General features: G+C 37.9%; 1 protein-coding gene across 1 annotated transcript; it reads left to right on the top strand.

The window, feature by feature from the left end:
- Positions 1 to 530: 530 nt before the first annotated feature.
- On the top strand, positions 531 to 17,819 carry LOC107687117 (KN motif and ankyrin repeat domain-containing protein 3-like). Its single transcript, XM_016484321.1, has 12 exons — positions 531 to 690; positions 8,558 to 8,640; positions 8,716 to 8,902; positions 9,045 to 10,483; positions 11,597 to 11,705; positions 12,071 to 12,295; positions 12,549 to 12,639; positions 12,758 to 12,977; positions 14,212 to 14,354; positions 15,885 to 16,085; positions 16,442 to 16,540; positions 17,750 to 17,819. The coding sequence occupies exons 2-12, from the start codon at positions 8,604 to 8,606 to the stop codon at positions 17,810 to 17,812; spliced, it is 2,814 nt and encodes a 937-aa protein (XP_016339807.1). The 5' UTR covers positions 531 to 690; positions 8,558 to 8,603; the 3' UTR covers positions 17,813 to 17,819.
- Positions 17,820 to 22,937: the final 5,118 nt, after the last annotated feature.

Here is a 22,937-nt window from a genome sequence, read left to right as displayed (position 1 = left end):
ACTCAGAATGATCTCAAAGTAACTCTGATTCTGTGGTTGCTGTGCTTTAAAATGAAATTATTATAATCTTTGTTCAAGGGATAAAGGATTTCGAAAGTGATAGTAATCAGTGTTGAGCACTACTGTAAGGTTAACCCTGCCTGGTTTACATGTTTGAAAATGATTAACAGTTGAAAACATTAGAAACTTAGAAAAGTAATCAAATGTAATCAGTTACATTAATAAAGTAATTGAAATAGTTACACTACTTATTGCATATTAGCGTAACTTGTAATCTGTAACCTATTACATTTCCAAAGCAACCTTCCCAACACTGATCATATATGTGAGAATTTGCGTGAATAAGAATTATTAAGAAGTTCCAGTCTGGGACATTGAATATTTCTGCCTGACTCAGATGGATCTAAATGCAGAGCTCTTCAGTTTGAAGATTACGACGCAGTTACATGGGTGCATGGGAAGAAATCCGCACCACCCATTCAAAGCAATGCCAGCGCCGCCCATGAGCCCGAGCCATACGCTTCAGCAGATCATTTCAACCGGATCCCGCCGCAGAGTCGGAGCCTTCATAATCTACCTACTCGGAATGAACGGTAACTACTGGTCGTCTGACGGCTGAAAATAAATCAGCGCATACCCGGATTATTATAACGCAAAAAAGAAAACAAAGTAGCAATCGTCACCCTAAGGGTAAGACAAAGTTTAATGACTTCCGAAAATAGTTGGACTATCAGTATAGAGAGCGCTGTTTCTACTCAGATTGTTCTTGCTTTGATGATAGTTAAAGCTTTAGGTTTAACAACATAGCTTTACAATGATAAGGTTTAACTGTCACTGCTATAACGTTGTGTTCGAGTGTGTTGTAACGCAGTGCGTGATACGGGAGTTTATGTCTGCGGCGCGCGTTTAGGTAACAGGAATAGCATTTGTACATTTCTGCAGAAGAACAAAGCTTAATTGGATACTTGGCATTATATTCAACAAATTCAAGATGTATATCTGTGTCTAATCAATACGGTGTGTGGTGCATCCATGTACATATTGCTTCCCTAATTAGTGTTTGTTTGTTTGTAAACTCCTTGGTCTTAGGGGAGATAGAACTATTAACTATCTTATATAAACGAAAATCCATTCAGTTTTTGTACACAACCTAGCTGTAATGTTCACTGAGTAGGCCTACATCGAGCTCAGCTATATAACCCGATAAAGTTTTTGTATACAAAATATTGTATTAATGGGAAATGTAGATCAAAATAGGCTAAAAAACACCAAACTAGCAATGAAGCGTTGAACCTGTAGCTTTTTTACATTTCACTTAAATACTTTTATCCTGTTAAAACCTTTAAGCTGATTTCGTTTTTATGTTTATTAATAAATAAAATGGTTTTAAATTGCATTTAATTGTTCCCTAAATTTGGTAACAGGATGGCAAAAATGATGAAAGTTCAAACTTATAGTGTTGAAAAAGAACAAAAATGTGACTTTTAAAATGTGACATTTTACCTCCTGTTTTGTACCACCATGCATACTCAAATTATATGTCTTTGTGTTGTACTTGGAATGCAATAAATAAATAAATAATCAAACAAATGAATGCAATATAAACAAGTTTCAAGTTTCAGTTTATTTATATAGCACATATAAAACAGCCACAATGCTGACCAAAGTGCTGTACAGAAATTCAAAATAGTAAAAAGAATATAAAAATCTGCACAGCTACACAATTAAACAGGGTCTCGCCTTAATAATAAAATAAGTAAATATATTAATAACACAAGAGAAACGCACTCCAAAGAGAAAGGAAAACTTGAAATCGCATCATATGACCCCTTTAAAAGAGATTGAAAAGTGGACAGAGAAGGGGCAAGTCTAATCTCTAAAGGGAGTCTATTCCACAGCCGCGGCCCAACCACTGAAAAAGCACGATCCCCTCTAAACATCCCAAGAAGCAAAGTGCATTGACAGGATAGAGGGTTCAGTATGAGAAGGGCATATGTTATGTCTCAAATTGGAGATTTTATCAATAAAAAATCTCAAAAAGCTTTCACATAGAGCCTCAGAAGCAGTAAACATTGTAACCGGGGGGTTCACAACAGAATTAATGACTGAAAATAAAACTTTAGGTCTAGAGTGATTTTCCATGATTAGATTAGAAAAATATGTATTTTTAGCAGACTTAACAGCACTCTGATAAACCAATAAACTTTCTTTAAACAACTGAAATGAAATATGTAAATTGTCCTTTTTCCATTTACGCTCAGCCTTTCTACAAGCTTGTCTTAAACGTCGAATCTCTGAATTGAGCCACGGTTCAGATTTCTCAACAAAGAAAGGGCACAAAATATGACATTTCACGACCTTTTCATTAATCAAATCATCCTGATCTACTGATCTCAGCAGAGAAAACTACTATTAACAATACATTATATTGTTGTTGCCCCAAAACAGTTCTGTAGCTTGAAAATTGAACTTGCCTCCGAAACGCTAAAAGAATCACATGCTTCAGGTCTCATGATTCTATTTACAGTCTGGGTCGCCCCTCCACCATTCACCCTTACTCATCTACATATAGATAAAGTGGAATACATTTGTGCAAAGAATTAGATTCAGATGACTTTCAGAAATGTATATACAACGCCTTGTGATTGACAAAGTTCGGTCTGAAATGGTAGATTATTGATGCAGTGATGAGGATTTGGTAGATGCCTATGTAGTCCATGTGATCACGTTAATAAAGATATTAATAGTAGTTATGGTTCCATCCCAGCCCACACTATAGCTGGCCTTTGCAGCTTTGCACTGTAACACCATTAAATGTGATCTAATACATTCTCATCTTTAATCTAATATAGTTAATTAGTGGGACATGATTTGACTCGCTTCCATGACAGAATATATTTGTTCTGTGGATAATGTATAAGTTGTTTACAGGCGAATAGAGCCTGCAGTGTTCACTGCAGCATGTTCTGGAGACTTTCCCTTCCTCTAAATCACATTATTTGTCGGTATGTGGATAATACTGAACGGGCTGGCAGACAGAGCTCTGTCTGAAAATGTTAAACCAATTAGCACGTGACAAACAAAGTTAGTGCCTGAATCAGCATAGGAAATATAAAAATGTTCTGCAATTCATTTGTAAAATCTAGCTTTGTGTCAGGGATTCATCACAGTCACTTCAGTCACCATCCAGGATAATTACCCGATCACAGTCACCTGAGTTCTGATCACCCGCACCTGCTGTCACCAATCAAGCCACACTACAAATACACACACAGCACAGTCACTCACTGTCCGGTCTACCGTTCACTCCTACGAACTTCTCTGGACTCTCTCTGCCAAATTCTCCTAGAACGAATTACCTGCTGTTCCTCCCGCGATCCTCCAACGACTCCTTGGAAACTGTTCCACGATCTCCAACGTAACCGGCATCCGATCCTCACCATCAGAACTCAGATAAGCACCCTGGAACCATTCACTGTGTTGACACTCACCTGCCTTTAACACACCTATTCCAGTCATCCCCTTACCCAGTCAATAAACCATCCTGATTTGCACTTACCTGTTGTGTCTGGCCTTGCTTTGTGACACTTTGATTTTGGTGGATCCAGATTTAAGTTTTTCTGTTTTGTTTTGTTAGTGTTTATCTGTTCTTGTGACAGAATATGTATTTTTATGCAGCTGACACTTTTAACCAAAACCGTGGCCTTTTATAGAAAAGAGGAACAAAACCAATTTGTCAAGGAGCCAACAATATTTGTAATATACAAGCTTGAGAAGAAGACAGTCTAAGTTCAGTCATATAGTGGAATTCAATGAAAGTCAGTGAAGGGTGATTCGTTTCCACGGGAAGTTATCCGAATGTTTAGCAGAACAGAAATTATTACATTAGCTATTAAATCTTTTATATCATTTTGTAGCCATAAGTACTAATAAACAGTCCATATGCTAGTAATATGCATGCTAAGCAACTAATAGTGACAATTGTTCCCTAAACCAAAGTGTTACCCAAACTTTCTCTCCCACACCACTTGTCACTTCATATAATTAACCACAGCTGCCGGTATTTTACCGTAAATGTCACAGATTTTTTTTTACAGTGTATGAAGAGGAAGAAACATACTGTCATGTACGGTTATGGCAGAGCTACTCTTGACTTTGACAGGATCAAGTTGATAATCGCAAATAGACTCTTATGAGACCAACCTTCTGCTTGACACGGCCAGAGACCCCAGACACACAAACACAGCTGAACAAGTGCTAGATAAAGAACAGGACATTCTGTTCATTAATTCACAGAGCTAAACTTGATCGGTTTGTCATGTTAAATATAAACACAAAAATGTATACAAAGTATCAAAGCAATTGATATGTGGATGGTTTTGCTTAACAAGCACATATGGAGAATAGATTGTAGTCTAATACAGACCAGCCTCGTTCTTTTTGGGCTCTTAAGAGTGTAGACAAATATCTGTCATTCTGTTGAAACCACAAGTCTGAACTTTTATGAAGCTAAATAATAACACACTTCTCATACAAGCTGTATGTTTGAATATGAGCAGTACTAATGGTGATGTTTGCCCAAGAACGCACCACTAAATAATGAATGTGCCAGTGACCGCTACTGGCCTCGAGAATCTGTTTATACTGCCCTAAAATGTGATCAGCTGTTTTTCACAGGAAGAGTCCATCTTCTGAAGCAGCTTTTAGAAACAATGGGAGGATGTTGCTGTTATTCACTGAACTGTGTCACGGCAGATGGTCTCCATCAGGCTTTTTAAGTGCACTAAGTGGTGTTTTCCATTTACTAAAATTTTACACCAACAGAACTAAATAATGATTTTGACAAATCTAATTCAAATGACTAACACTCATAGCAGATTTAAAAAAAAAGTTGTTTTATTCTACATGAAGGGGGGTTGATTGTGGAAACTATGTTGAGCTCATTTTCACTATTTATGTCAATATATGGTAACCCCCTTATTAATGGAAATCTGAAATTTAAATAAACATAAAAATTACATTATGTATTTGGTGACCAAGCCTCTTGTTGGAAAATAAATGAATGGTATTAACCTTGTTGGTATACAAACTGTACAAGAAAGAAGAAATGTTTACAAATATGCATTTTGCAAGTGAAGGGCACTTTGTAGTGCCATCCCGAAGAGGCACAAAATAACCTTCATGGACTTTTACCTTAACTGTTCCCTCCTGGTGGAATGACCTGCCCAACTCGATCCGAGCAGCTGAGTCCTTAGCCAAGATAAAAGCAACTGATGTTCACTGGATAGCATGTTTTGTTCTTTAAAATGTGATCATACATCCTGCAGCATCTAGAACTTTATACATTGTCTTTTCTATCCTGAAAAATGAGCTGATGTCACTGGGATGTTGTTTTTAGAGCATGTGCATGTGCTTCGTTTCCTTGTTTATTTTTCCTTGCCTGGTCCTTGAGGAAACAGCTTTTGCTGCATTGATCAACTGTCTAGCACTCACTGTCCTGAAAGACAATGGCTGCTGTTCCAGGAGACCCTAGGGCCGTATCAGACCCACTTCCCTTCAGGAAAGAGCAGCTGTGTTGCTGCACTGGCTGTGACACTAGTTAAAACAATGCAACGCACGGAAAATAATGTGTTTTTTGAACCTTAAACCGCATAAACACATTTCATTAACACCAAATACACAAAATAATGTTCTTTTTAGCAACATCATATGATTTCACATGGGTTTGGAACAATATGGATGTACGCAAATGATGACACATTATGTTAATTTTTTGGGGCAAACTATTCCTTTAAGTCATGTGATTGCACACAAATTCCTGACAGTGCTGTAAGGTGGGCGTCAGAAAGCTCTGCAAAGCTTTTTTTTTATGGGACTGCCCTTTTTTTAAATAAGATGTGTCTTTGCTCAGCCTGCAGAGTTCACATAACATATAATGCGAATAGAGACCTCCTGCTTCCTCTGCAGGAAAATGGGAGGGAGTGCTATGAGGTCACTTTCAAAACATGAGTCCCATTCAGACAACGCCACAGTGGAAGATTTGTTCGAGTTATTTGCCTGCTCTGAGAAGTCACTGTTCCCATGTTCAAAGTGGTGAATGTGATTCACAAAGCTCTTACTTTTATGGACCAGAACTGAATGAAAGGTACAGGGTTTGAACACTGATTTCTTTTGATTTAACGTGAGAAGCTCTGAAATGGATGATATACAGTAACAGTCAAGCATTTAGACTCTTTATACAGTTTATACTGTTCAGCTTCTTAAAATTCTTAAGGCTTCTAATTTAAATTAGTGTAGTTGACATATATAAACTTTGCCTATATATGTATTATATATACATAATCCCCATATTTCCATTTTTATCATTTTGTAGTTTTGAAAATGTGGAAAACTGTAATAATAAAGAATGGGAGGGTGTGTCCAAACGTTCGTCTTGTAGTGTAAACGTTTAAATCTGTTTTTGTGATCCTGGCATGTTTGTAGCATGCTGGTTAAGAGGCGCAGGAGGTACACAGGAATGTGTTTTTCCCCTCTTTCCTTGTAATTAGGCTTTTACCAGCAGGCAAACACAGTGATACATCTCAGCTCACAGCTGGAAGGACGGGGAAGTCCTGCGAGCCGCAAATCAAGACATCACGCTGTGAGTTGACAGGCTAGACTGTAGTCTCAGAGACTGGAAACCTGGTCAGCTGCATTGCACCACATCCAGTCTCTCCAATGCAAAACATATTGAAGCATTTGGGTTCAGTCTCCAAGTGGTACCATTACTTTGCTCAGTCAGTGGAAAAAGCAGCTTTGGCCTGTTAAATGCGATCAAACGGTACGCAGTATGCTTTTAATTAGACGCAGTCTTCGCCAACACTACTTAAACCACTGTAGTGCTTCTGTTTTTCCCCTTGGCCTAACAGTCTTCTCATTATATCCTGCATTCGAGCCGTTCGCCACCCTGGTGGAGTCTTTGTGTTGGATTGACATGTCCGAGCTTGGTCACATTAGCACTGTGTGAAATAGGAAGTGTCTGGTGGAATGTGCCTGGGGCTCTGTGAAAACAGTTATGTACAACATGCTTCCCCTCCTCTGTGAGGGTGTGTGTGTGTTTTAACTGTATTTCCATGACCTGCTCTGTCCACTGGTATTGAAATTAAGCATCATAAAGAATGTGCAGGATATGTAGTATTAATAAAATGTAATGTGTGTGTTTTCTACCGTTGAATGTACCGTAACATCTCCATACAAAACTTATTGTAGAGGTGCCATGACACGGTGATAATGTTTGATGATAAGTGGGCTTCAAAAGTCTAAAAGCACAGTGAAAACCTGGAAAAGTTGTACAATTTGAATGGTCTGCAAATTTGAGTCACTGAGCAAAGTGAACTCATTTATGCAAAAGGTCATTCGCAAAATATCTTCACTTTCACAAGTTATTTCAATGCATGCCTGTTCATTTTTTGTGGTACAGTGTGTCCTGAAAGCACTGCAGTGTTTCAGAGGAAGAAGGATGCTGTGCATCAGAGAGCTATGTGGAAGTGGAGGATAATTGACCAATAAAGACTTAAGGTTTCTTTTGTACCCAAAACAATCACAACACTTTAAGTGTTGCTGTCATTAAAGAAAAGGGGTGACATTCTGAAATTCATGTCAGTTTTTCAAGTCAGCTTGTCATTCAAATTGTTATAATATAATTTGGCCTCAGATATCTGGTCCATGGTACTCTATTATTACCATATTCATACACATACATGGTACTCCAAGGCTTTTAAAATATACTATGGCCTACGTTTGAGCAAACATGGCATTGTCCAAAACATAGTAGGTAACATTTCAACAAAATTAATAATCTTGCAATACCATGGTTTTAATTGTAAACGAGCTTTATTACACAGCTAGAGCAGAAGTGAAATTCTAGAACAGTAGAGAAAATCAGGTGTGATTTAAATGCATTTTTTTTTTGTTTATAAAAATGTCTGTGAACATTGAAACAACACAGAGAATGGCTCAAAGACCATCTAAACGCTAACAGTCAACCCATTATACTACAAATCAAAGAGATCATAGAGTACAAAAAGGCATGCAACCTACTTATTATGAGGGTTGCAGCTATATTTATTTTTTTGTCAGCCAGAATAGTCAAAGCTGTTTTCAAATTACCTATTAAGTTTGCTGGATAGCTAACCACAATTCCCAGGTGGTTATAAAAACCTCAGGACTGTGCAGTCTAAAAACAACAGTTTCTGTGATGTGAGACCAGATCATGTTTCAACTAGAAACTGTGTCATCCTGGTTGCTAACATTGCAGTGTCCTAATAAACATACAATGCAACATGCAGCAACACTATTACCTATCAGTCCATGTCAATATATAAATAGTTCAGGAACTACCATGGGCCACTGGACAAAAGAACAACCCTTATAACCTTCACAGTGACCACATACCTGTTGTGGAATGGTCCAGAGATGCTTTTAGGTTCAGTTTGTTGCGGGTCACCAGCAGCTCCCAAACAATGTCTTAATTTGTTTGATGACTCTATGGCACTGAGATGTTGTCTTTTGCTTGTAGGTGTGCTGATTTGTCTTCTGGAGGGGCAGAACAAGGTCTCCATAAAATGACCCAATCTGTGCATATAACCTCCAAACTGCCAAGTAAGTAGTTGTTTTTCTGCTCTCGGTCGATAGCACTGTTTCAAGATGAACACATCTGCTATGTTTGCATTGCAGATCTGAGTGCCCCTTTTCATAGCTCTACTGAGGGAGAAACAGATCAAGGTGGCTCCTATTCAGTACAGACGCCCTACGGATTCCAGCTGGACCTTGATTTTCTCAAGTATGTTGAGGAAATAGAGAATGGACACAGCATTCGTAGGGCTAATGTGAACCCTCGGAGGGGATCCCAGGGTGACCGTAGGTATCAGAGGAAATTAAGTGTTGGGGGTCGAACCAGTGGCTGGACCTCCACTCTATGTTGAGGAAATAGAGAATGGACACAGCATTCGTAGGGCTAATGTGAACCCTCGGAGGGGATCCCGGGGTGACCGTAGGTATCAGAGGAAATTAAGTGTTGGGGGTCGAACCAGTGGCTGGACCTCCACTGAGTCCCTTTCCTCAACAACCAGTGAGAATGGCCAAACTAACCCACCTTTTCTCCAGAACCCCATCACATCACCTAGTAAATCACAACCACTTTCCCCATTACCAGTCATCAGTCCCAGTCCACCTGCTTGCTCCAAAGTGCCACCACCACCTCCACCACGTAACCCTAGGGTTGAGAGAACTCTCCTTGAAACTAGTCTCCGGCTCCAACAGGAGCAAAGTCAGTTTTCCAACGGATTAGGCTCTAATTTGTCTGACCTTTCCAAAGTGAGTTCCAAAGCCGGTGGATCTAATAGGGACTTCTGTCCAGCTTCTTCCCAGCTTGCTTCAGATACCCACATGCTACAGATATCACATGTTGTTCAGAATCCCCTGTCTGGGGTCTGGACCAAAGCAAGTCCTCAGACGTCTGGAAGGAGCACGCCAGCCTCCAACTCAGGAACACTGCCTCCTGGGCAGCTTCAGACAGTGCGAGAACAGATGGCCACCGCCCTTAGGCAGCTAAGAGAGATGGAAGAGAGAGTGAAAGGACTACCAGTTCTAGAAAGAGAAGTTGCCATGCTTCGTGCCGAGAAAGAAAGGTTGGTTAATGAACTTCAAAAGAAAACAGAGAAACTTGATGCAACGCTCCAACTGCAAGTCTCCACTGAGGCAGCAGTAGGAGCCTCCCAACCAGGATCCCTACCATCGCCGTCACTTTGGAATAAAAAACCAGAATGCAAAAGTGATGAACAAGACAAAAAGGAAATAAAGAAACTAGCCATTACTCCTGTAGAAAAAAGATCCATAGCAGTAGGCAGTGACAATCCCATTGAGACTGTGGTTGTCTACAATCGCCTAGCGGTCAAGGATGCTGCTGTCGAAGCTACTATTGATGTTTGTCACGCAGCTATTGAGACTGAGACTAGTGTCATGCATGATGAGGCAATTCAGACTGGAGTGGCTACAGAAGATGCGGCAGTCTGGGTAATAGAATCATTTCTAGGGCTACAAAGTGAGGCAGAACGAGAAATTGACACCCTGCAGCACACTATCAAATTTCAACAGGAGTCAATCCAGGTTCTCGAGACACGATTAACTCAAGTCAACCAAGATCTCGAAGCTTTAAAGGCTCAAGAAATTGAGAGGGCATCCAAGATTATGCTGGACAAAGAGACAATAGCAAAACCACAGACAGCAAATGCCCAATTGGAAACATGTCCTGAAGTTTGTTCAGTTGGAGTGTTGTTTCCAGATGCGACTGACCCGGAGTACGTTTCAAAAAATGACGAAAGCATTCAAACAGATCCTGTGGAAACTTCAAAGGAAAAAATGGTGGAGCTAGTAAGCATTGGTATCCAGTGGGAATGTCTTAATAATACACAAGACGCTGAAGAACAGACGATATCTGCAGAGGGTGAGCATTGTTATTTTCATAAAGCATGTTCCTAGTCATACTGTGCACAAATATTTGAAGAAAAAAAAACACCTTGTTAATCTTTAATTAAAATGTTAATCTGCCTTGGTAGTGCTACTGTTGTTGGTAATACAGCCTTTCTAACATTTTGCCAGTACTTAACGCAGTAATAAATGCTGTTCTGTCATGACAAATCTCGGAGAGTTTAGCATGGTAATATACATGGCAATGTTAATGCATCTGATCTTGGCGGAATAGATCAATACATCCACATCCATGCTGCGGTGAGCATGTAAGAAACACTTCCGCTGCACATATAACATATAATAAATAACCCCCATGTTTAACATACATGAAATCACCCCGTAGCAGATCTATACAGGTGGAGCTGGGGAGGTGGAGGGTTTCTGAAGTGTGCTGCAACTGCTACAGCAAACAGTAGCCAAGTATTTGAATGTTGAGCAGCAGCTCACTGGCTGCTGATGTGAAAAGAACCAATCAGTTGCCCCATGCGAATGTATTTATTTCAGATTGAGGTGGAACCTATCGGCCTGCACCATCTAGAGTTTCATGACAGAACCTTGCATTTATGCAGTAATATAAAGCTGGTTGGAATTCATGTAATACAGACTACGGCATGAATCAGTCAATCCAGAATTTATAAGCCTAAAGGCCCGCTCACACCACGGACGATAACTATAAAGATAACGATAAAGATATAGTTCTAAAAATCGTTCTCAATATTAAAGAATAGCAGGGTCCACACCACAACTATAACGATAAAGGCAGAGAGAAACGATATCGTTGGAATCACTTTCAGAACAATTTTTTCCAGCTGATGAACGATACAGACATTGACAGCCAATCAGAATCCATCCTGCTATAAGGAGCTCGAGAATTTAAAGCGGCAGACGCACGTGTGCTTAGAATAAACAGATGATATCGTTCACTGGTGTGGACGCTAATATCGTTATCTTTATAGTTACCGTTCTTGGTGTGAACGGGGCTTAAGTAACATTTGTTACATGTTGACATTAAATCAATCTGTATAAGAGATATTTTTAAGGTTATCCATAGGAAAATCCCTTTAAAAATGATTTCTTGGCAAAAAAGCTGCAGGCCCTCTGAAATCTATCATGAAGAGGAAGGATGGGAGTGGTGCTGGCGCAGCTTCCAGCGGTGGCAAAAAGAGCCTGAAGTTTGTTGGAATTCTAAACGGAGGGTGAGTTGCTAGAGCAGATTTTTTTTAAAAAGGACATATTGGCACAATACGAAATACCATTACTGTAGTAACAGACTGTCACAGCCTGCGTCCCATGGCTTATTGCTTTTATAAAGTGGTAACAACAGTAATATGCTAAAACTAGTCAATTTGATTTACGAATTAAAAATATTATCGTTAATGACAACAATAATAACTATCCTGCCAAGTAACAACTGCATATAATATCACTGGCTTCAAACATGGCTCTTTCAATCTGTTTTTTGAACTGTAACTCTCCATTTTGTCATTATTTCTTATATAAATCTTTCAACTTGAGGTCAGACTGCCAATTATACCGAATTTCTCCTCCTAAATTCTTTCAGATACGAGTCAACTTCTAGTGAAGAGGATGAGGAAGAGGATGAAGAGAGTTCCTCAGATGGAAGTGAGGCTGGTGCGTGTTCAGACAGCAGTGTGGAAGAAGGGGAAGCTCTAGAGGACACATCTGATGAAGAGATGAATATAAATGTGGATGAAACCGACAGTGATGAAAACATGCCAGTTGGGACTGAAGATTCAATGGACCAGGAAGAGAAAGTGAAGGAAAAGTAAGTGCATGCAGATTTTGGTGATGACTAAAAGTTCACATAACAGAAAACTGTTAAATTGTTAAAATCATCTATATGGTAGCGTACATCTAAAAGTGTACTTTTAGCAGATGTACACGTTTAAATATTTGAGGTCTTTCTCTTGCGGACCAAAAATGACTCATCTTGTACAAGAGATATTTATTTTTTAGAAAATCATGATTCATGGCTATGATGTAATGAACGCAAGCAATAAATGGAGATTATCTTACAGGTTTGAACTAAGTGCCAAAATGCGTGAGGCTTGTCTAATTTTGAAGAACCACCTTAATGACGGAGCGAAATCAGTGAAGAGTAAAGAAGTGGTGAGAACAAATCACACAAATGACATTTTACTCAAATTGTAGTTAGAAATGTATCATTTCAAATTACATTCCAGCCAAACTTAACCATTATGTTGTTCTGTTAACATGTCTAACGCAGTTGTCCAGCACTCATAGCGTTCAGATGGAGTGGTTCAGAGTATCCAGTGCAAAGATGGCCCAGCTGTCACGTGTGTCAAATTACCTGATGGCTTTCTCAGAGGTCTCCCCCGTCCTGCTGGAGCACATAGTCAACATGACCGATGGCAATGGCAACACTGCCTTACACTACAGCGTCTCCCATTCCAACTTCACTGTGGTGGACCTACTGCTTGACACAGGTTAATAGAATGTAGCTCTTTAGGACACATCAGAATAACATTGTAACAAGCAATGTAATTGGATAAACCGTGGGAAAATGCACCCCCTGTTGAAAAAACCAGCATATGCTGGTTAGGTATGTTTTGAAGCTGGGATGCTGGTTTGAGCTGGTTTAAGCTGGTCCTTTGCTGGTTTATGCTGGTCCTTAGCTGGTTTAAGCTGGTCCTTAGCTGGTCATGTGCTGGTCCTAAACTGGTCCGACTGGTCAAAACATACCTAACCAGCATATGCTGGTTTTTTCAATACTTAACGGGGTCTTGAACTGCCTTTGGTTTTTATTGTGTACTGTTCTCTGAGGTCCACTTATAATGTTATCAAGATTTTAACATAAAAAACATCATAATTTAGAAGTAATAGGCTATTTTCTGTCCTGTTTTAACCCCCCTCATCAGAACACTCTGTTTGAATAGGCGTGGCAGATTGTAGATTCGGAAGTGCTATGATTGGCTAGCAGTTATATATGTTTGACAGTCTACAGATGGACGCTGCTGTGATTTAGGTTAAAAACGCATAAATACTCAGTGCATATCAAATGATCTGTAATAACAGACAAAGCAATAGTGATCACATAATGAATACAGTTACTCACACTTGTGTGGTGCGACATCGTAGCCAATATAGTCAGCACAGCATCCTCTTTTAGAATTGTGCCTTGTTTGTAAACGAATCTGCGGTAAACGAATCCTGTGAAGGCGGTGCTTATCCACACTATTACATCATAGAGTGGTACATTCCACAAGCTGTCGTTTTGGCAGACTGGCTTCAATATAAGCTGTTTTTAGACTAACGAGAAAGTTTTGAGTTCTGAAACTTACAGGATGTTTTTATAGTACAATTACCTCTTATATGTCAAAAGATCAAGGGAATTTTGGTTTCTCAGTTCATGATCCCTTTAATGGTAAGCAAAGTAATGTTTTGTTGTTGCATTTAGAATGCAGCTTATTATATAGTGCATACTACGGTTGTCACATGACCTAACTATTTTGCATGTTTACATGAGTGATGTCCGGTTATCACTTTTTATCTATCAAGTTTCTTGGAATTCACAACCGATATTACTCATATTCACTTGTTGCTTTTGAAACGGAAGTTCAAGCTTTAAATAAAGTCCAAAGTTATATGCTAATGAGCTGAGTTGTCCAACAGTTCGGGACATTGTTACAAAACCTCAGTTGTGGATGTGTTCGTGCGCAGGCATGTGCAACGTTGATCAGCAGAATAAAGCCGGATATACAGCTGTGATGCTGGCAGCGCTTTCAGCAGTGAAGGAGGAGGACGACATGGCAGTGGTCCAGAAACTCTTCCGTCTGGGCAACGTCAATGCCAAGGCCAGCCAAGTAAGTCACCCAGTTAGTTAGTTATTCATCTGCAATTATGTCCTCTGCTAATTTGAATATGACATTTCAACTTACACTTTTAAAGGTTGTTTGTTGGCATCTGTTGTTCCATGAAGAACCTTTAACATCCAAAAGTCCAAAGTTATATGCTAATGAGCTGAGTTGTCCAACAGTTCGGGACATTGTTACAAAACCTCAGTTGTGGATGTGTTCGTGCGCAGGCATGTGCAACGTTGATCAGCAGAATAAAGCCGGATATACAGCTGTGATGCTGGCAGCGCTTTCAGCAGTGAAGGAGGAGGACGACATGGCAGTGGTCCAGAAACTCTTCCGTCTGGGCAACGTCAATGCCAAGGCCAGCCAAGTAAGTCACCCAGTTAGTTAGTTATTCATCTGCAATTATATCCTCTGCTAATTTGAATATGACATTTCAACTTACACTTTTAAAGGTTGTTTGTTGGCATCTATTGTTCCATGAAGAACCTTTAACATCCATGGAATCCTTCCATTGCACAAAAGGTTCTTTATAGTGGAAAAAGGGCTCTTGTTAAAATGTTTTTCACAAGAAAAGTTTAGGTTCTTTGGGGAATCTAAAATTGTTCCTCTGTGAAAATTCTCTTTTGCTTGACTTGGTGTACAATTTAACATTTTTTTTTATTTGCTAAAAGAAATTAAAAGTTTACAGAATTCTTGACAGAATACATACACTACTGATCAAAAGTCTGGGAAAATAAGATTTTTTTTTTGGGGGGGGTGTATTAAACCTTTTATTAAACAAAGGTGCATTAAATTGATCAAAAGTGACAGTAAAGACATTTATAATGTTACAAAAGATTTCAATTTCAAATGAATGCTGTTCTCCTGAACTTGCAATTTAGCAAAGAATCCTGAAAAAAATATATATCACAGTTTACACAAAAATAAAAGCAGCACTGTTTTTCAACATTGATAGTAATAATAAATGTTTCTTGAGCACCAAATCAGCATATTAGAATTATTTCTGAAGGATCATGTGAAGACTAGAGTAATGATGCTGAAAATTCAACTTTGATCACAAAAATAAATTACATTTTACAATAAAATAAAGTATAAAACTAGTATTTTCAGTTGTAATAATATTTTACAATACTACAGATTTTACTGTATTTTTGCGCATAAGAAACTTTTTTCAAAAACATTTAAAGATCTTACCAATTTTAAGTTTTGGAACGGTAGTGTAATAGTCACACCTAAAAATGTATGGATGTCATTGCATTAGTTAAAAAAAATAAAAAAAAATAAATAATGTGGCATTGATTTTAAAGAAAGTTAAGCAAGGCAAACCTTGAATAAAATGGCTTAGAAAACTTTTTATATTTTGTATCTAATGCAATGAAATTCAGACACTGCACTAATTAATTCTGTGAGGCCTGTGTCTAAAATCTTCACTGTTTATACATTTTTGGATAAAAACAGACAATTGCATTATAAGAGTGTAAATGAATGAAAGTGCTGATTGCCGTCCAGCTGAGCGTGTGTGTCTGTGGTTAGGCGGGACAGACGGCTTTGATGCTGGCCGTGAGTCACGGGCGGCAGGAGATGGTGCGAGCGCTGCTCGACTGCGCTGCTGATGTGAACATCCAGGATGACGAGGGCTCTACTGCTCTGATGTGTGCGAGTGAACATGGTCGGCCTGAGATTGTGTCCTTACTGCTGGAGCAGCCGGGGTGTGACATTTCAGTCGTGGACAATGTGAGTTCATCACAAGCAGAACCACCTTCATACAACCATGATGAAAATGTACATGGCACTAAAATATGTACTGTTTCTGCATAAAACTGCAGCCTAAAATGAAGCCACGATTAAAGTGGCGGTCATACTAATAATCAAAGGCAGGCGAATATACTAGTTCTACATGTGTATTCTTGAAATCCAGTGCAGTCACTTGTTCCATTATAGCAGGAAGTTGTACTCTGTTTTACAGATAATGATGTAACAGAAAAACAGGTCACACCCTAAATGTTGCTGGACTTGGCATCCAGTGTTAAAGCATCCAGTCTAACAATGCATTATGTGTAAATCCATGCTCTTTGACTTCTTTCCTCCAGGATGGCAGTAATGCTCTCTCCATTGCTCTGGAGGCGTCCCACAATGATATTGCTGTTCTACTGTATGCTCACATGAACTACTCGAAAACACAGGCAGATGTAAGAATCCTCTCACACTGACCAAACACATGGATTTCGGCAATTTAATTACACTTTACAAGACTTGTTTAAGTGATGAATGTGAAATAGGATATTTATTCAGAAAAATGCAGGGCGAGACAGCAGTTTGGAATTGATTTGGGTCATGAAAGCGGGTGTTACCAGAATGGAGCCAGATGTGAATGGAAACGAGGCCTTAATACAGTGGTCTCAAACTCAATCCCTGAGGGCCACAGCTCTGCAGAGTTTAGCTCCAACCAGCTCCAAATCACACCTGCTTGGAAGTTTCTAGTCATCCTGAAGACCTTGATTAGCTGGATCAGCTGTGTTTGATTAGGGTTGGAGCTGTGGCCCTCCAGGAATTGAGTTTGAGACCAATGCCTTATAGCTGTTTGGCTACTCTTTAATTTTGTCCAATAGCCCATGCAGCCTAATTCACATCAGAATAAAAAGACAGAGCATGTTATTTTTTTGACAATTATTGTGTTTTCAGGCACCGATTAATCGTTCACAATAAGAACGATATAAGAAAGTTACTGTATGTACTTAGCATTTTTTAAATTAAATTAAGCGTGCAGAACAACCACCCAATAAAGCATTACAATAATCTAACCTTGAGGTCATGAACGCATGAATTAACGTTTCTGCATTTGACATTAAGCGCATAGGTCGTAATTTAGATATATTTTTGAGATGGAAAAATGCAGTTTTACAAATGCTAGAAACGTGGCTTTCAAAGGAAAGATTCCTATCAAATAGCACACCTAACTGATGATGAAGAATTGACAGAGCAGCCATCGAGTCTTAGACAGTGTTCTAGGTTATTACATGCAGAGGTTTTTGGTCCGATAATTAACACCTCTCTTTTTTCAGAATTTAGCAGTAAGAAATTATTCGTCATCCAGTTTTTATATCGACTATGCATTCCGTTAGTTTTTCAAATTGGTATGTTTCGCCGGGCCGCGAAGAAATATAGAGCTGAGTATCATCAGCATAACAGTGAAAGCTAACTCTGTGTTTCCTGATGATATCTCCCAAGGGTAACTGTCCTAGTACTGAGCCTTGAGGTACTCCATACTGCACTTGTGATCGATATCATTCACTGCTACGAATTGATGGCGGTCAGATTATATATAATCTGTATATAATATATAATTAGCATTATATTATAATGTGGTAACATAACTTTTGTGTTTGTTCTTTGTTCAGGTGTCATCTAAAGCAATCTCCCGAAGCCCGTCCACTCCAAGAAAAACATGGCCCTCAGAGTGACACATGGACACATTAAGAACAAAATTAAAATAAAAACATGACTAACTAGCTTTACTGGAAGATTATAACAATTTCTGTGTTACAAGTTTATATCTATATTTATATTGTATTCATTTTTATGCACATATTTAATGCACTATAATGCAACATTACTATGTAAAATACTATGTAAACACATTAATGTAGGCAAGACCAATAATTGTACTTATTTTTAATCTACTATAGTGTATCTACTATAGTAAGTTTCTTACTACCATGATGTCAGTGTTTAAAATAAGGAAATAAGGTATTTGGGATAATTGCAGCTTAGTTGTGATGTTATTGTGATTATGGTTCACAAGCTGAACATTTGTTTTGATTAGCGGTCAGAAAAACTCAAGTGCAAATCATACATGAGCATGAAATATTGCAGCAGATTAGGATGAATCATTCATATTCGCTTGAGAAACTCAATAATTATTAAACACACATTGTGGCTTCATAACACAGGCAACCTGCGACAGCTATAATTATTTGCTGTTTGGAAAAGGCCAGCAACAAACATGAACTCCACCCTTGTTTTCGTCTACAGTGATATTTTTCAATCCTCTGATCTAATTGGATAAAACTCAGCCATTAAATATACAGTCTGTCATGTCTGGGGCTGATGGTGGCCCATTAGCTGAGCCCTCTGATCTAATTGCAGCCATTACAGCCATTAAATATACAGTCTGTCATGTCTGGGGCTGATGGTGGCCCATTAGCTGAGCGTTTTTTTTTTTTTTTAATCTAGTTTTTGAACTGAAAGGACTTTGCCTAACATTGGAAAAGAGAAACATTTGCCTTCTAGAGATCTTGACCGATCACAGAAAGGTTTCAGAACTGAACTTAAGAATTATAACTGAATTAAATCAGCCAGGAATGGCCCCAAAACACAAATCGAAATCTGGACCAATCAAAACAAATGGCATTTGCAAGAAAAAATAGCACTTTTCAGTTGTCAAGCTTGAAATCCCGACACTTTGTGGCTGTGAAATGTTAAACATGTTCATGGTTAATGTGATGATCTACACCTGTTGTTACCCTTGGAAGGACACTTGCATAAAAGCAGTTCTATTTAATTTATTTTACAGAATTATTTGCTGACCATCAGTTTGCTGGATTCATTCACTGATAACTGAACTCGGCACTTTACACAAATTAAGAAACCAGGCGTTAAATACCTGTCTTAAACTTAACTAGAATGTTTACTGTAGATTTCAAACACATCCAAAGATGCTGCAGTAGCTCTGCAAACAGGCGCCTGGAGTATTTCAGTTGTTCTTTAGTTGCTCATTTAAACATATTTTGACTCTTCAATTGTATTATTTTTTTTACCAGGCCTCAAGTATGGATTTGTATGTGTTGGTCTGTCAGTATTTTGTTTATTGTGTATTTTACTTGGTTTCTATGCTTTGTTTAAATGATTGTATCATGCTGTGCAGCTTATGCTATTTCATTTAGCATTTTGTTTTTAAATGTACAATTAAAGGACAATTGTATAATGTCATTAAGTTACTCATTAAGAAAATGCACCTACCCTACAAAAGTGGATTTTGGTTATGTAAATACATCAATGTGACCAATATATCAATGGTCGGACCATATTAAAGCGCAAGAAATCTGACAAATCTGAAAACAGTCTTGTGAAACAGGTGTGCTTAATTATATTGAATGCACACGTGATGTAGTTCAGATATTAAAAATGTCTTACAGGTTCAATGATATATGGCTGAAATAAAAGGCCACTTAAGTGTGCTTGAGAGTACACTTTCATGACTATGCACTTTTAAAAAGTGCACTTTGCAATGATGTCAAATTAAAAATTTTTTGTGCTTTCAAAAGAAGTACACTTATTTTGATATGTTGACTAACATACTAAAGCATATGTAAAGTACCTGATTATAATTTTAACTGTAGTGTTATTCAATATTACATTTAAAGTTAATATATTTTAAATTATTTGTAACAACAACAATATTGTAAATTGCAACTTCATCATTATGATTGTGTAATTACAAATAGATGACACAGAAGTTTCAATAGAAATGACATTAAAGTATATTTTAGTTTACCATAAATGCTTGTCAGTACATTCTGTACTTTAACCATATTTCATTATCGAATGATGAAATTACATATAAAGATGTACTTAAGTCATACTTAAGTTGTTAAAACAAAACACTTGTAAGTTTACTAAATAACATGCAATGAAGTGTCCAAAAACATTACATTTAGTTAGTCATAATATTATATTACATAAAGTATATTATTTCTGCGATAGGTACCCTTTTAAAAAGTATGCTAAAGTCATATTAAAGCATGAGAAGTCTGAGGAAAAAGTCTAAATACACTCCCTTTAGGCAAACAGAAATTTAAGCACATAAAATTTGCTGTCAAGAGATTTAACCCACCTTCAGCCCAGTCAAACTGCATATAATTGGTCACTGAAGTAGTAAAAAGCAATATAGTGGTAATAACTGGTTCGTTTGCATTATAGACTTAAAGAATAGTTATTTAGAACTAAAGGTTACATTTCATGATAGATGCTGTGTCCTCTTGATGATGCACCTAAATGTGGCCTTGGATCTGGTCTATGCTCATGGTCTCAGGCTGGACCACAGTCTATTTCTACTGTACTGAAGATAATCATTACCTCAACCACTAATCTGCATGCTATCATCACCATTACACCATTACACTCTGAATGGCTTATTTAGCCACTGTACAGCGTGGCTCAGTCTTTAAAATGTGCTGCAATGAACTCAGACTCAAACTCAGAGTAGACTGAAGCTATAAACTTCAGTAGACAGAAATCTTTTAGAAGACAATGGTGTTTTAACATGAAAACACGGCTTTGAGAGTTGTGGAAGTTGTGCGAGACACAGGTTTGTCTTCAAACTTATAGTTGATGTTCACAACCATGAGCTCAATATCACTACACAAATCAGTATATCACCAGAATGACGCAACATCTAGATCAGACTGTAGTGGATTTCCAAAGTGTAAGGCATCACTAAAACTAAAGCATACCATTGCTCATTTCTTTTCCTACTTTTAAGGACAAATAAGTAAACAACAAATATAAAACAAGTCCATTCACGTTGATAAATCGCATTCAGTGGAAACAAATAAAAGGCATGTTTTCATGAACAAAATATATTAACCCTGCAAAGCCTTACAAATGAAATCATCTAAGGCAAGGCAAGGCAAGTTTATTTATATAGCACATTTCATACACAATTGTAATTCAAAGTGCTTTACATAAAAGAAAAGAAAATAATAATAAAAAAATAATCACAACAATAAAACAAGGAATTTAAAAACTTTGAAAATGATTTAAAAATGGATTTAAGAGGCTTAAAATGAATTTAAAACAGTTAAGAATAGAAAATGGTTATACATGGTGTTATCAAGATTGCTCTTTTTCAGAAGGGGTTTAACATCTGCAGTTTTCAGGGAGTTTGGAAACGTCCCAGAAAGAAGTGAGGCGTTCACCACTTCTAAGAGATCTGCTTCCAAATGGTTAAGCACCCTTTTGAAAAAAGATGTGGGAAGTGTGTCAAGATAACAGGTTGACGATTTTAGGTGCTGCACTATTTCTTCCAAAATTTTGCTATCGATTGCTTAAAAAATAGACATAGTATCTTCTTTTTGATATTGCGGTCAAATCTGTCTGACCTCTGCATAACTTGGGGATGTACTAAAAAAAATTTTTTTTTTGATCATATTTGATGCATCAGGCTTTTACGGCTCATATAGCTAGTGTGATATATAAGATAATATGGAGCTTGTTCTCAAGAAAGAAACAAAAAAACACATTGGTTATATTCAGAGGCCCAAACTGAGTTAAATATGCATTTTGGTGCAGTTTAGTGATATAAATTTACCCCGAAAATTTAGATGAAATTCTGATTGCTTGTAATGTAAGTCAATGAGATCTTTATAACAGTATAGAAATAATATTAACAACATAAAATGAGCAACAAAAAAAAAATTCACAGCAAAAATGACAGGTGTATAATGACCTAAAGGATGTTTTTATGGAGCTGTACTAAATGGTTCTTCTATGGCATCACTGTGAAGAACCTTTTAAGCACCTTTAATTTTTAAGAGTGTAAGGCATGTAGTAGATTGTGGATCATTTTTGGATCATGCTGATAATATAGAGGCCTTAGAAATGTGCAAACCAAGTGTTTCGTTTTTCATGATGTTCTTTCAACTTTCTCTGACCTTCTGATCCTGAAACAAGCTGTTCTTGCCGCCTCCTATATCTTGGTAAATGTGCTCTGTTATGATTGGCTAACACCTTTACAAGGGAACTGGATCATCGAAGGTCAGCAGCAAAGATATTGGTTAATAAAACGGGATTGAACACTTGAAGGACATGTGTGTTGGTGTGTTAACTGGTGTAACTTATTTGAAAAAGTAACTTGTTTTCAAATAAGTAGATGTTTTCTTGTAAATTTAAAAAGTAATGCATTACTTGTAGTAATCTGATAAAAGTAATCTGATTATGTAACTTGCGTTACCTGTAATGTGTTACCCCCAACACTGTCTGACGCAAGCAGCGTACGCTCTTCTGTGTCAGCCGCGCTGCACGGATGCGCTGTTTTCGTTCAAATCAAAGCATAAATAAACGTAGAAAACGTATCGTGCGGCTGACACATACGTTGTTGACGTTCAGCGGTTTTTCTCCAAAATGGTGCTACGGTGATGCGGAGACGACGAATTGTTGAATAAAGTCGTTATTTTTGTTTTATTCGCGTACAAAAAGTATTCTTGTCGCTTCAGAACGTTACGGTTGAACCACTGATGGCAGATGGACTATTCTGACGATGTCTTTCATACGTTTCTGGACCTTGACAGTGTCATTTACTTGGCAGTCTGTGGGACAGTCACAAGCCTCCCGGTTTACTGATATAAAGTTGGTTCGACGTTTGGCATTTGTCAGAGATTCAGCCTCGGAAATCTTCAATAGTTCTTTAACGATTTAGCACAAGGACAAGAAACATAATGTGTTATAATTGTTTTCAAATGTAGAAGAGAACACACAATGTGTTTTATTTGTTTTAATCTGCCTTAAAGGTATTGTCTCTGATAGACC

Source organism: Sinocyclocheilus anshuiensis, unplaced genomic scaffold (assembly GCF_001515605.1).
Source record: "Sinocyclocheilus anshuiensis isolate Anshui unplaced genomic scaffold, SAMN03320099.WGS_v1.1 scaffold1203, whole genome shotgun sequence".
Lineage (NCBI taxonomy): Eukaryota > Metazoa > Chordata > Actinopteri > Cypriniformes > Cyprinidae > Sinocyclocheilus > Sinocyclocheilus anshuiensis.
Note: the sequence above shows the minus strand (reverse complement) of the source record. Positions and strands in the feature narration are given on the sequence as shown.